Below are 12,972 nucleotides of genomic sequence, written 5' to 3'. Positions count from 1 at the left end.
CCGCACGCTCATCTCCTGAAATACTCTGTGCTGCTGTGAACTCTGCTCTTACCATTACGTGGTGACTTGCCAATCATGTGAAGGTGTTATAGAGGACAGGAGTGGAGGAGAGGTAACAGACTGAGAGCTACCTAATGGTAAGAGCAGAGTTCACAGCAGCACTGAATCTGCACGCACATCTCCTGAAATACTCTGTGCTGCCTTAAACTCTGTGGACAGGTCAGGATCCTGTTTCTTTTAAATGCTGCACTGTAGCGCAGCCTTATATAGTGGATCGAGCGGGTTCCCCAGCAGCATTTAAAAGAAACAGGATCCTGACCTGTCCACAGAGTTTAAGGCAGCACAGAGTATTTCAGGAGATGAGCACGGCCGGCCACGGGCAGCCGGTCGTTTTTCCGAGCCGTGCTCCCATTATAAAGTATAGGAGCACGGCCCGTAAAATAAAAAAATAGAACATGTTCTATCTTTTTAACGGCACGGGCACCTTCCCGTGAGAAAACGGGAAGGTACCCGTGGCTAACAGAAGTCTATGGGTCCGCTATTTCGGGTCATAATTACGACCCGTAATAACGGGTGTTTTTACGGTCGTGTGCATGAGGCCCCGTAATGACGGGTGGCTACATGTGTGCACCCGTCATTACGGCAGTGTTGCTAGGCGACGTCAGTAAATAGTCACTGTCCAGGGGGCTGAAAGAGTTAACTGATCGGCAGTAACTGTTTCAGCACCCTGGACAGTGAATACCGATCACAATATAGAGTATCCTGTAAAAAAAAAAGACGTTCATACTTACCGAGAACTTTCTGCTTCCTCCAGTCCGGTCTCCTGGCCGTTGCCTTGGTAACGCATCCCTCTCGACATCCGGCCCGACATTCCTGGATGACGATACAGCCCATGTGACCGCTGCAGCCAATCACAGGCTGCCGCGGCCTCTGCAGCCAATCACAGGCTGCAGAGGCCTCTGCAGCCAATCACAGGCTGCCGCGTCAGAAAAGAAGGTCGGACTGGGGGAAGAAGAGGGACTCGTCACCAAGACAACGACCGGGTACGTATGAAATGCTTTTTATTTTATTTTTAATCAGCAGCCTCTTTTCTCTATCAGTGATTGATAGAGACAAGTGGCTGCCGATTTGTATAATATTTTTGGCCGGGTTCGGTCAAAACGGGTTCGGCCGAACCCGGTGAAGTTCGGATTCGCTGCAAACCGAACTTTTCCGGATGTTCGGACCGAAACCGGGTTCGGTTGTCCCGGTTCACTCATCTCTATTAGTAAGTTACTTCGTTTCTCATAAATATATTATTGCAATGCAATTTTTGGTCTACGGAAAACCCCTTTAACGCGCACAGTGACAGCCGTAAAAAGAAAAAATATCAAACGTCAGAATCACTGTTTTTTGGCCCACTTAGCGGTGCCAATTTTTTTTTTTATCAAAAAGTCGTACGTACCAAAAAATACCAATAATAATCACAGCTCATGCTGCAAAAAATAAGCCTTCACAGAGCTCAATCATTGAAAAAATAAAAAAGTTATGGCTTTCAGAATATGGCAACAAAATATTTTTTTTTCTAATAGTTTTTTCTTTGTAAAAGGAGTAAAACATTAAAAAAACTATATAATTTTGATATTGCCGTAATCATATTGACCAGCAAAATAAAGTTAATTTGTCGTTTTTACCGTGCAGTGAAAGGCGTGAAAACAAAACCCAAAAGAACATTAAGGAGTCACAGTTTTTTCATCCCCACATAGAATTTTTTTTCAGTTTCCAAATACATTATATGGTATTTTAAATGGATCCAATAGAAACTACAACTCCTCCTGCAAAAGCCTTCACACCACTCCATTGACGGAAAAATAAAAAAGTAATGGCTCATAGAAGGCGGGTAGTGTAAAACAAAAATGTAAAATAAAAAAATGGCTTGGACTTTAAGGGGTAATAGCATGGAGATGATAAGCATGCAGAAATACAACTGTTTGTGTGTTATTAGTTTAGTTAGATTGTATTCATCTATTTGTCTATAATTGGGATTTAGAAAACAAACTACATGTTATTAGTAATCCATGCAGAAATTCATGTAATTCTAATTCTTGAAATTATTGCAACTGTATATTAGAAAATAGTATGTTTTCCTATTTTTAGAGGTGCACTTGGGAGGGTTTCCAGGTGACCTTAGGTTTCTGCCCAATTGCCCGAGATAGTATTGTCCTACAAGGAAACAGTGACACCTGCCATCAAGTTTTTCAAATTCTAGGAATTTTAGGATATCAGTGCTGATATACTCCCCACAGCGAGGGGTTGCATTCATACATGCCAGGTCAGAGAGTTAGGCCCCATGCACATGACCGTGCATTTGCGGGCCGTTCTCCCATTATAAATTATGGAAGCACGGTCTGTAAAATAAAAAATTAAGACATGTCCTATTTTTTACTGAAGCTTTCTACAGCCCAGACACCTCGTAAATATTTGGGAAGTTGTCCGTTGGCCATAGAAATTTATTGGTTCGTAATTGCAGTCTGTAAGAGAGTCTCCCTGAGCATTAGATGCAGCTAAATTTTTGATAGTCCTATGTAAGAGCAGGGTGTTGTCTTGTGAGCGCCATGTGTGGAGGGAAGGTGCTTACTTTTCTTTAGTAAGCATTTGGAAAGCCCTCTTGAAAAATCCTAAAAAACAAAATCATGACAGCCCCTTTAAATATGGATAATAATGTAATATACTAATTGGGTGTTTTTCTATTTTGTTTTCTGTCTTAGAGTGTGCAGCCGGATCCAGCTTCGCCAGTTCATGTAAGTTGGAAAGAGTAGAGGAAATATATTCTAGTAAAGTAAACCACATCATCAGTAAACAGACAGGTATCTAGTTTCTAACATTAGATGCAAATTGAATGTTATTAACATGAATGTGAATGAAGATTATTTTTTCATACTAGGCACATGTACAGTGTATTAATTTGAGAAAATGTGGCTATTATAAGTAATTTGCTCAGTAACCATACCAAAATTCAGGGTACTTTCCTTGCTGCTTTCGAGGATAACCGGGACTAAGGGATAGCATATGATTTATACATAGTGGCAATGTTCTAGAGTGCAGAGGCTTTTGGGTGCGGATATATTTTCTTATTCTGACCTGTTAAAAACCACTGGCAGGCCCTCCTTAACCTGTTGCAGGACGCAACTGTACGTCGTTGTGAGAAGTTACATCCCGCACGAGGACGTACAGTTACTGAATGGTCCCCGGTGTTTACTGTCCTAACGTACAGTTTCCGGGATCCAGGAGATCAGCTGTCCCCGACAGCTGACACTCCCCTTTGCCAGCCAGCGGTCCATCGCCGGCAATTTAGGCAATTAACCTCTTAAATGTGGCAGTCGATAGTGGTCATTGCATTCAAGGGGTTGGTTGCAAATCGGCAACCCCCACGATGCGATCGCAGGGGGTGCTGGTGGTTGGGTTTCAACTGGAGGCCTCACAATAGCTTGTGGGTCTGCCATGCACGGAGGCCTATGAGGGCCCGCCTATGGCAGGTCCTGATAGGCTTTCTGTCAATGACACACTGACAACTCTAATACTTTACACTATTTAGGTAGTGTCGTGGAAGTCAATAGCTCAAAATATATTAGACTGAAATTTAGAAGAGTCCAACAGACTCTCAGGCCAGGCACTTTATCTAGCATCCTAATCAGGATATTTCATACCGATATATATCGGGATGGGAGAAGAAAACACACAGACGCTGCTGATATGCTCAAAATACTCCTCTGGAGGTTTATTTCCAAACTCAAACTATAATACTATCATTCAGAAGGGGTGTAGGCTTGAGATTAACCAATCAGAGACAATGTGACAATATTTGTTATTCAGCCAATAGCAGACCATAAGATACATCCCAGATACATCATTATAATTCTTCACACATCAGGTTTGCAGGTGGCCTTATCTCACTTGGGCAGAATGTTCCCGTAAGATGGGGAAGGCATTCCCACACGCATATTTGCCACCCTCCCATCTCACTCCCTGTGCCTTCACTGCAAGCTTTGTATGGGAGCCAAGGTCAAAGATAAAACATACGAAATCAACATAATTTGTGTTAAAGGAACAATTGCTTTCTTATTCACTACAAAAGAACCAAGATGGGAACTCCAGACAAGATTGCTGCTGCACGAAACAAAATCATTTAAACATTATTATAATCACTTTCACATAATATATATCTTAGTAATTCGGCATCCTGCTTGATAATTCATAATGTAATTTCATACAGAGAATAAAGCAAATAAACCATCCTTCACAAACCCCCCTTGTTCTCATATTAAATTACAGAAATTATATATTATGATTATAAAACTCAAACAATATATCAATAGATCCACAACTAATATGATGCCATCACCAATGTCCAGTTTGGGTATGGGGTCCCACCAGTGTATTGACAAGTCCTGTACATCATCATCATCATCATCCTCTTCTATCTTCTGCTCTTCACTGACTGTTACCCTCGGGGTAACCCACACAATTATGGTGTCAGACTGATGGTGTCTAGTGGGGGATTCATTATTACCCCCTCCTGGTCACTTACTTATTAAAACACTTGGATGCTGCTAACGGGTTCACTCAGTTGTTTTTTTTCCCCCTTGCTTTACTTTGAACTTTGCTGATGTCATCAGGACTTGGCTTGGTCCTTCTCATCTGTCAGACACCGTCTCTTTTAGTTTACGTCACCGGGCTGTACATAGCACCTCATGCTGTGAGCCTGGGGTGAGATCCCACGTAGACGGATTAGTGGAGTTTTATTGTGACTACCACAAACCCTCCGTATCTATCCTCTTCTGGGCGGCTGCTTAGAATTGTGACACTGCCGTCAGTTCATGACAAACGCGTTGTACTGGCTCCGGCTGCGCCTGCCGCATCGGAGTAATGGAGTTCATATTTACTGGCACTTGCTGGGGACCCCCAACCCTTATCAATTTTTAAAATAAATACTAATCTGGTGATATCATCTACGAAATATAAAAGTTGTTCTAAGTACATACAATAACAATGTCAGGCCCTTAAACGAAATCAAACACACCTTTATATAAGAAAAACTTCTCTGTTACAATGGGCAGGGCACCTAGAAGATGTGTGGTTACTGGGTACATTTTATTTGCACTTGGTGTTACTCTTTTCAGCAGGATTTGTACCTTGATCTGAGCTGATTTACAAATAACATCTTTACATTAATCATTCACATTGAGCAGTAACTAGAAGTGATACATGCAAACTCATTTTTCTTCTTTTATATATATATATATATATATATATATATATATATATATATATATATATATATATACTGCACAGAATTTTCTGTTCTAAAATTTTCCTTTTACAACAGCAAAAAATATATAAAAATGTTTTCAAATGGGAATATTCCGCTTCTGTACCTTTTATCTGACGCTTCCAATAGTCCAATGCTGAGGCTGGTCAAAACTTAACCTCAGTATTTAATATTCCCACAACACTTTTTGAATACAGTTATTAAACAAACTAGCTTTGGGATAACATCTGGAGAGCTGCTGATATCTTATTGTTCAAACACCAGTTCAATACTTGGGATAACACTGTTCCCCTGTCACTTACACACAACGTCTGCAGTGGGGAAGATACCGGCCGGGCTTCAGGCCCCCCTGAGAAAAGGTCTACACATACGAGCACATTGTCATACACTTCTACTGTTAGGGATCTGCCAGGTACTACGTCTAGGTATACTCCTGGGATTAATCAATCCACACCTGAGGCCAGACCTGTTCGACTGACAGCATCTCCCACCAACCAGGGTGGCAGGCTCAGGAGTGGGAGAGCCTATCGCGGCCTGGTCAGTCGGAGTTAGCTCCGCCCCCTGTCCTTTATTACCTGCCGTGTTCTCTTCCTCAGTGCTTGTAATTCTTCTGGATTCCTGGCCTCACTGCTGCTTGCTCCAGCCTGCTTCTGCCGTGCTTCTGCCTTGCTGCAGTTCCGCTTAACCTGCTTTGCTTTGCCCCTGGCTTGCTTCCTTCTCCGTGCTCACTTTGGTATACTCCACTTCATCCTGGTCCTGACTACTCATTCACCGCTCCGTTTCCTCGCGGCGTTCCGTGGCTGCTGCCCCTTCCCTTGCGTGTTCCCTGTTTGTTCTCCCGTGCACTTAGACAGAGTAGGGACCACCGCCCAGTTGTACCCCGTCGCCTAGGGCGGGTCGTTGCAAGTAGGCAGGGACAGGGCGGTGGGTAGATTAGGGCTCACTTTCCCTTCACCTTCTTCCTGCCATTACATAATTACAAGCCCATACCTAGTCTACCATTTCTCCTACGCTGACGCTATCATGGACCCCCTTGAGACCCTGACCCAGCAGATGCAGGGCCTCTCCCTACAGGTCCAGGCCCTGGCCCAGAGGGTCAACCAGGGTGACGCTGCCTTAGTAGTACCCCTCACCTCACCTCTAGAACCCGACCTCAAGTTACCTGACCGGTTCTCAGGGAACCGTAAGACGTTTCTCTCCTTCCGGGAGAGTTGCAGACTGTATTTCCGCCTAAAACCCCACTCCTCAGGTTCCGAGAACCAGCGGGTGGGTATCATCATATCCCGACTCCAGGAAGGGCCCCAAGAGTGGGCCTTCTCCTTGGCTCCTGACGCCCCTGAACTTTCCTCTGTTGATCGTTTTTTCTCTGCCCTCGGACTCATTTACGACGAGACTGACAGGACTGCTTTAGCCGAGAGTCAGCTGGTGACCTTACGTCAGGGTAGGAGACCGGTTGAGGAATACTGTTCTGATTTTAGAAAGTGGTGCGTAGCTTCTCGGTGGAACGATCCGGCCCTAAGGTGCCAGTTTAGGTTAGGATTATCTGACGCCCTGAAGGATCTGCTGGTTAGCTACCCCTCTTCTGACTCCCTTGACCAGGTTATGGCCCTAGCAGTACGACTTGACCGACGTCTCAGGGAACGTCAGCTTGAACGCTTCTATGTGCTCCCCTCTGACTTTTCTGCGATCCCCCCCGAGGTCCCGTCTCCTCGCCCCTCCACGGAGGACTCGGAGGTACCTATGCAACTCGGGGCCTCCATGTCCCCTCGACAACGTAGGGAGTTTCGCAGAATGAATGGTCTCTGCTTCTACTGTGGGGACGACAAGCATCTACTGAACACCTGTCCCAGACGCAAGAATAAGAAGCCGGAAAACTTCCGCGCCTAAGTGATCATCGGGGAGGTCACTTGGGCGCACAGGTATTTCCCGTTAATGTGAAACGCAATAAAATTTTGCTTCCCTTTCAGGTCTCGTTTGCTGGCCGGTCTGCCACGGGCAGTGCTTTCGTGGATTCTGGCTCATCTGCTAATATCATGTCTGTGGAATTTCCTATGTCTCTAAAGATGCCTTTTATTGATTTACCTTATCCTATCCCTGTAGTAGGTATCGACTCAACTCCCCTTGCTAATGGTTATTTTACTCAGCATACTCCTGTTTTTGAACTCCTGGTTGGCTCCATGCATTTGGAGCAGTGCTCTGTACTGGTGATGCAGGGATTATCGTCTGATCTGGTATTAGGTCTTCCCTGGTTGCAGTTGCATAATCCCACGTTTGATTGGAATACTGGGGATCTCACCAAATGGGGTAGTGAATGTCTTATGTCACGTCTTTCTGTTAACTCTATTTCTCCCCGGGAGGAGGTAAACACGCTTCCTGAGTTTGTTCAGGACTTCGCCGATGTGTATTCTAAGGAGGCCTCCGAGGTGTTGCCTCCCCATAGAGATTACGATTGTGCCATCGATTTGGTGCCTGGTGCCAAGCTTCCTAAGGGTAGGATATTTAATCTTTCATGTCCTGAACGTGAAGCTATGAGGGTGTATATCCAAGAATGCCTGGCCAAGGGTTTCATTCGCCCCTCGACTTCTCCTGTAGGTGCTGGCTTCTTCTTCGTGGGGAGGTAGGATGGTGGTCTTAGGCCGTGCATTGATTATCGTAACCTGAATAAGGTCACCGTAAGGAACCAGTAACCACTTCCTTTGATTCCAGATCTTTTTAATTAGGTTCAGGGAGCCCAATGGTTTTCTAAGTTCGATCTACGGGGGGCATATAACCTTATCCGCATCAAAGAGGGGGATGAGTGGAAAACTGCGTTCAACACACCCGAGGGTCATTTCGAATACCTGGTCATGCCCTTTGGGTTGTGTAATGCCCCTGCTGTCTTCCAGAATTTTATTAATGAAATCCTGAGAGATTACCTGGGTAATTTTCTTGTTGTGTACCTTGATGACATACTGGTGTTTTCCAAGGACTGGTCCTCCCACGTGGAGCATGTCAGGAAGGTGCTCCAGGTCCTTCGGGAGAATAATCTGTTTGCTAAGACTGAAAAATGTGTCTTTGGGGTACAGGAGATACCATTTTTAGGGCAAATCCTCACTCCTCATGAATTCCGCATGGACCCTGCCAAGGTTCAGGCTGTGGCGGAATGGGTCCAACCTGCCTCCCTTAAGGCGTTACAGTGTTTTTTAGGGTTCGCCAACTATTACAGGAGATTTATTGCCAACTTCTCGGTCGTCGCTAAGCCTCTTACGGACCTTACTCGCAAGGGTGCTGATGTCCTCCATTGGCCCCCTGAGGCCGTCCAGGCCTTTGAGACCCTCAAGAAGTGCTTTATCTCGGCCCCCGTGCTGATTCAGCCCAACCAAGAGGAGCCATTTATTGTGGAGGTTGACGCATCCGAGGTGGGAGTGGGGGCCGTCTTGTCCCAGGGTACCAGCTCCCTCACCCATCTCCGCCCCTGTGCTTACTTCTCTAGGAAGTTTTCGCCCACGGAGAGTAACTATGATATTGGCAACCGCGAACTTCTAGCCATTAAATGGGCTTTTGAAGAGTGGCGGCACTTCCTGGAGGGGGCTAGACACCAGGTAACGGTCCTTAAGGATCACAAGAATCTGGTTTTCCTAGAATCGGCCCGGAGGCTTAATCCTAGACAAGCTCGGTGGGCACTATTCTTTACCAGATTTAATTTCTTGGTTACCTATAGGGCTGGGTCCAAGAATATTAAGGCTGATGCTCTGTCACGTAGTTTCATGGCCAATCCTCCTTCCGAGAAGGATCCTGCTTGTTTCTTACCCCCTGGTATAATCGTTTCTGCCACGGATTCTGATTTAGCTTCTGATATCGCAGCTGATCAGGGTGCAGCTCCCGGGAACGTCCCTGGGGACAAACTGTTTGTTCCCCTGCAATACCGGCTAAGGGTACTCAGGGAAAACCATGACTCCGCTCTATCTGGTCATCCTGGCATCTTGGGCACCAAACACCTCATTACCAGAAACTATTGGTGGCCTAGGTTGCCTAAAGACGTTAGGGCTTACGTCGCCGCTTGTGTGGTTTGCGCTAGGTCCAAAACCCCTAGGTCCCAACCTGCGGGCCTACTACGTTCCTTGCCCATTCCCCAGAGACCTTGGACCCATATCTCCATGGATTTTATCACCGATTTGCCTCCATCTCAGGGCAAGTCGGTGGTGTGGGTGGTAGTAGACCGCTTCAGCAAGATGTGCCACTTTGTGCCCCTTAAGAAGCTACCTAACGCCAAGACGTTAGCTTCTTTGTTTGTGAAACACATCCTGCGTCTCCATGGGGCCCCAGTCAATATCGTTTCTGACAGAGGGGTACAATTTGTTTCCTTATTTTGGAGAGCTTTTTGTAAAAAGTTGGAGATTGATCTGTCCTTCTCCTCCGCCTTCCATCCCGAAACTAATGGCCAAACGGAAAGGACTAACCAATCCCTGGAACAATATTTAAGGTGTTTCATCTCTGACTGTCAATTCGATTGGGTCTCATTCCTTCCCCTTGCTGAATTTTCCCTGAATAACCGGGTCAGTAACTCGTCAGGGGTCTCCCCGTTTTTCTGTAATTTCGGGTTTAACCCAAGGTTCTCCTCCGTTTCCCCTGGTTGTTCCAATAATCCCGAGGTAGAGGATGTTCATCGGGAACTGTGCACTGTCTGGGCCAAGGTTCAGAAGAACCTAGAGGCGTCCCAGAGCATAGAAAAAACTCAGGCAGATAGAAAATGTTCTGCTAACCCCTTGTTTATGGTCGGGGATCTGGTGTGGCTATCGTCTAAAAATTTGCGCCTTAAGGTCCCGTCCAAGAAATTTGCTCCCCGGTTTATAGGGCGCGTACAAAAGATTCAGGCGGATAGTAGACGTTCTGCTAACCCCCGGTTTGTCGTCGGGGATTTGGTCTGGTTGTCGTCCAGGAACTTGCGCCTTAAGGTCCCGTCCAGGAAGTTTGCTCCCCGATTTATTGGACCTTATAAGATCATTGAAGTCCTCAACCCTGTATCCTTCCGTCTGGAGCTGCCCCCATCCTTTCGCATACATGACGTCTTCCATGCCTCCCTCCTTAAACGCTGCTCCCCGTCCTGGTCCCCCTCGAGGAAACCTCCTGTTCCCGTTCTCACCCCTGAGGGGGTGGAATTCGAGGTGGCCAAGATTATGGACAGTAGGATGGTCCAGGGCTCCCTCCAGTACCTGGTCCATTGGAGAGGATACGGGCCGGAGGAGAGGACTTGGGTACCTGCCCGTGATGTTCACGCTGGGGTATTGATCAGGAGGTTCCACCTTCTCTTCCCTTCTAAACCGGGTCCTCTTAGTAAGGGTCCGGTGGCCCCTCATAAAAGGGGGAGTACTGTTAGGGATCTGCCAGGTACTACGTCTAGGTATACTCCTGGGATTAATCAATCCACACCTGAGGCCAGACCTGTTCGACTGACACCATCTCCCACCAACCAGGGTGGCAGGCTCAGGAGTGGGAGAGCCTATCGCGGCCTGGTCAGCCGGAGTTAGCTCCGCCCCCTGTCCTTTATTACCTGCCGTGTTCTCTTCCTCAGTGCTTGTAATTCTTCTGGATTCCTGGCCTCACTGCTGCTTGCTCCAGCCTGCTTCTGCCGTGCTTCTGCCTTGCTGCAGTTCCGCTTAACCTGCTTTGCTTTGCCCCTGGCTTGCTTCCTTCTCCGTGCTCACTTTGGTATACTCCACTTCATCCTGGTCCTGACTACTCATTCACCGCTCCGTTTCCTCGCGGCGTTCCGTGGCTGCTGCCCCTTCCCTTGCGTGTTCCCTGTTTGTTCTCCCGTGCACTTAGACAGCGTAGGGACCGCCGCCCAGTTGTACCCCGTCGCCTAGGGCGGGTCGTTGCAAGTAGGCAGGGACAGGGCAGAGGGTAGATTAGGGCTCACTTTCCCTTCACCTCCTTCCTGCCATTACATCTACCTTGGGTAGTTGTATGTTCTGCAGTCGCTGGGACGGGTAATCTGGTCGGGCTGCACTTTTCACAGGTACCTTTGCTGTTTTACCTATGTCACGCCGTGCGCACATCATGCAGGCTGCTACAAACCTAGTGGTGGCATTATTGTATCCAGGGACAAGCCAATTCACTGACACCTGGCTGCACATACCCTTGTTGTCAGGTCTGTCTTCTCTTGCTCTCTCAATTGGCTTTCCCGATGATCTAATAAAGTTCCTACTACCAATGTGCCCATAATTGTGGGCGATGCCAAAAGCGTACCTAGAGTCAGTGTAAATGTTGGCCGTCTTACCTTCTGCCTGGTTACAAGCCTCAGCGAGCACCTTCAGCTCTGCTCCTTGAGATGAATGAGAAGGTGAGAGTGGTTTCTGGATAATTTACCTCGTGCGTCGTATCCTGTCTTGTACATACTGTATATAATGAAGTATTTCTACATTACAAATTTACATTGGAAACCCATGTCACATATAGATAGAACATTTCAAAAGGATGGAGTTTTATTTTTCCACATTCATCTGATGATTCAGGACACTTGTAAATCCCACCCACCAGGTCCTGTAAATACCTAATGAATACAAAAACAAACAAATTATGTTACTGAAATCTGGCATGAAATTAACAATGTTCAGACAATTTTTTTGTTTTGCCTTCTCCCCCATCTAAATCTGTAAAGACTCATCTGTGGGTGACGTCACCTCGCCTCCTGTGTAAATTTGCTGGAGGGGGATGGTCTCTTACTCAATACTTCATATTGGGTGGAGACTACAGCACAGCATACCCAGTGCCATATTTACTGTTCTGGAAGGATCTGGAACCATCTATACAGAAATACCTCAAAATGTAGGTTACTGTCATACACATTTAATTTAGATTACTCATTGGGGTCTCATACACATTTTTTAAACCTCCTAGAACCAAATTAATTAATTCAAAACAAAATAAAACACAAAACAAAACTACCTGATCAGTCTCTTCACCATTCCCTCCTATTTGGACTCAGCGAAAGTAATGTAGCACAGTTTAAAACTACATATCTCAACATAATAAAGTTGGGCACTCTATCTGGGGGGCACTAGTTTAACCCCCTGTAATACACAACAGCCTGGAACAAAAATGGCTTTCTCCTGACAAAAATACATTTTATCTTTAAAATGACTTGCAATCAGGGCCGGCCTTAGGCTATAGGGTGCCCTGTGCGGAATTGCACTTTGGTGCCCCCCCCCTCAATTTACCATTGTTATATAGTGTGGTTATTTGGTGCTTTTGTTTGTACTATATGTTTTGTTAAGGCTGCTTTCATATTACGTCCTGCCTGTCCGTTTATCATATGCAGAGGAAAAGCTCCTGTTGCATATATTAAATTGACTCAAAAAATGTGCAGTATCATTTTTTTTTACTGGAAGCCACTGGATAAAATAGCGCAGTCCCATCCGAGCTGAGGCTTTTTTTTACCCTCCATCAGGCTTATGGGATTGTTTACCATATGTTCTGGTAGCTTTCCCGGTGAATACGTTAAACGGATGTAATATGAAATGATCTTTACTCAGTTTTCTCAAAGGCTATCTTTTGTCTGACTTAAAAAATATTAAAACTGCTGTCCACGTGTGCAATGTTGGACAGCAGTAGTTTTTTATCACTTCCTTATGGACATGTCGATAAACAAGCATCCATCCCCCCATGACCTGAGAGGTGCACCT

The 12,972-nt window shown here is 45.9% G+C and overlaps 1 protein-coding gene across 5 annotated transcripts in view; it reads left to right on the top strand.

Annotated features, from left to right (window-relative positions):
• PCNX2 (pecanex 2) overlaps positions 1 to 12,972 on the top strand; it is a 934,799-nt gene that overhangs the window by 289,827 nt on the left and 632,000 nt on the right. For all 5 annotated transcript variants that reach the window (XM_075862603.1, XM_075862600.1, XM_075862601.1 and 2 more), the window contains exon 11: positions 2,748 to 2,780. In XM_075862603.1, coding sequence (XP_075718718.1) covers positions 2,748 to 2,780 — 33 coding nt within the window. The remainder of the gene's footprint in view (positions 1 to 2,747; positions 2,781 to 12,972) is intronic.

Source organism: Rhinoderma darwinii, chromosome 4 (genome assembly GCF_050947455.1).
Source record: "Rhinoderma darwinii isolate aRhiDar2 chromosome 4, aRhiDar2.hap1, whole genome shotgun sequence".
Taxonomy (NCBI): domain Eukaryota; kingdom Metazoa; phylum Chordata; class Amphibia; order Anura; family Rhinodermatidae; genus Rhinoderma; species Rhinoderma darwinii.
Note: the sequence above shows the minus strand (reverse complement) of the source record. Positions and strands in the feature narration are given on the sequence as shown.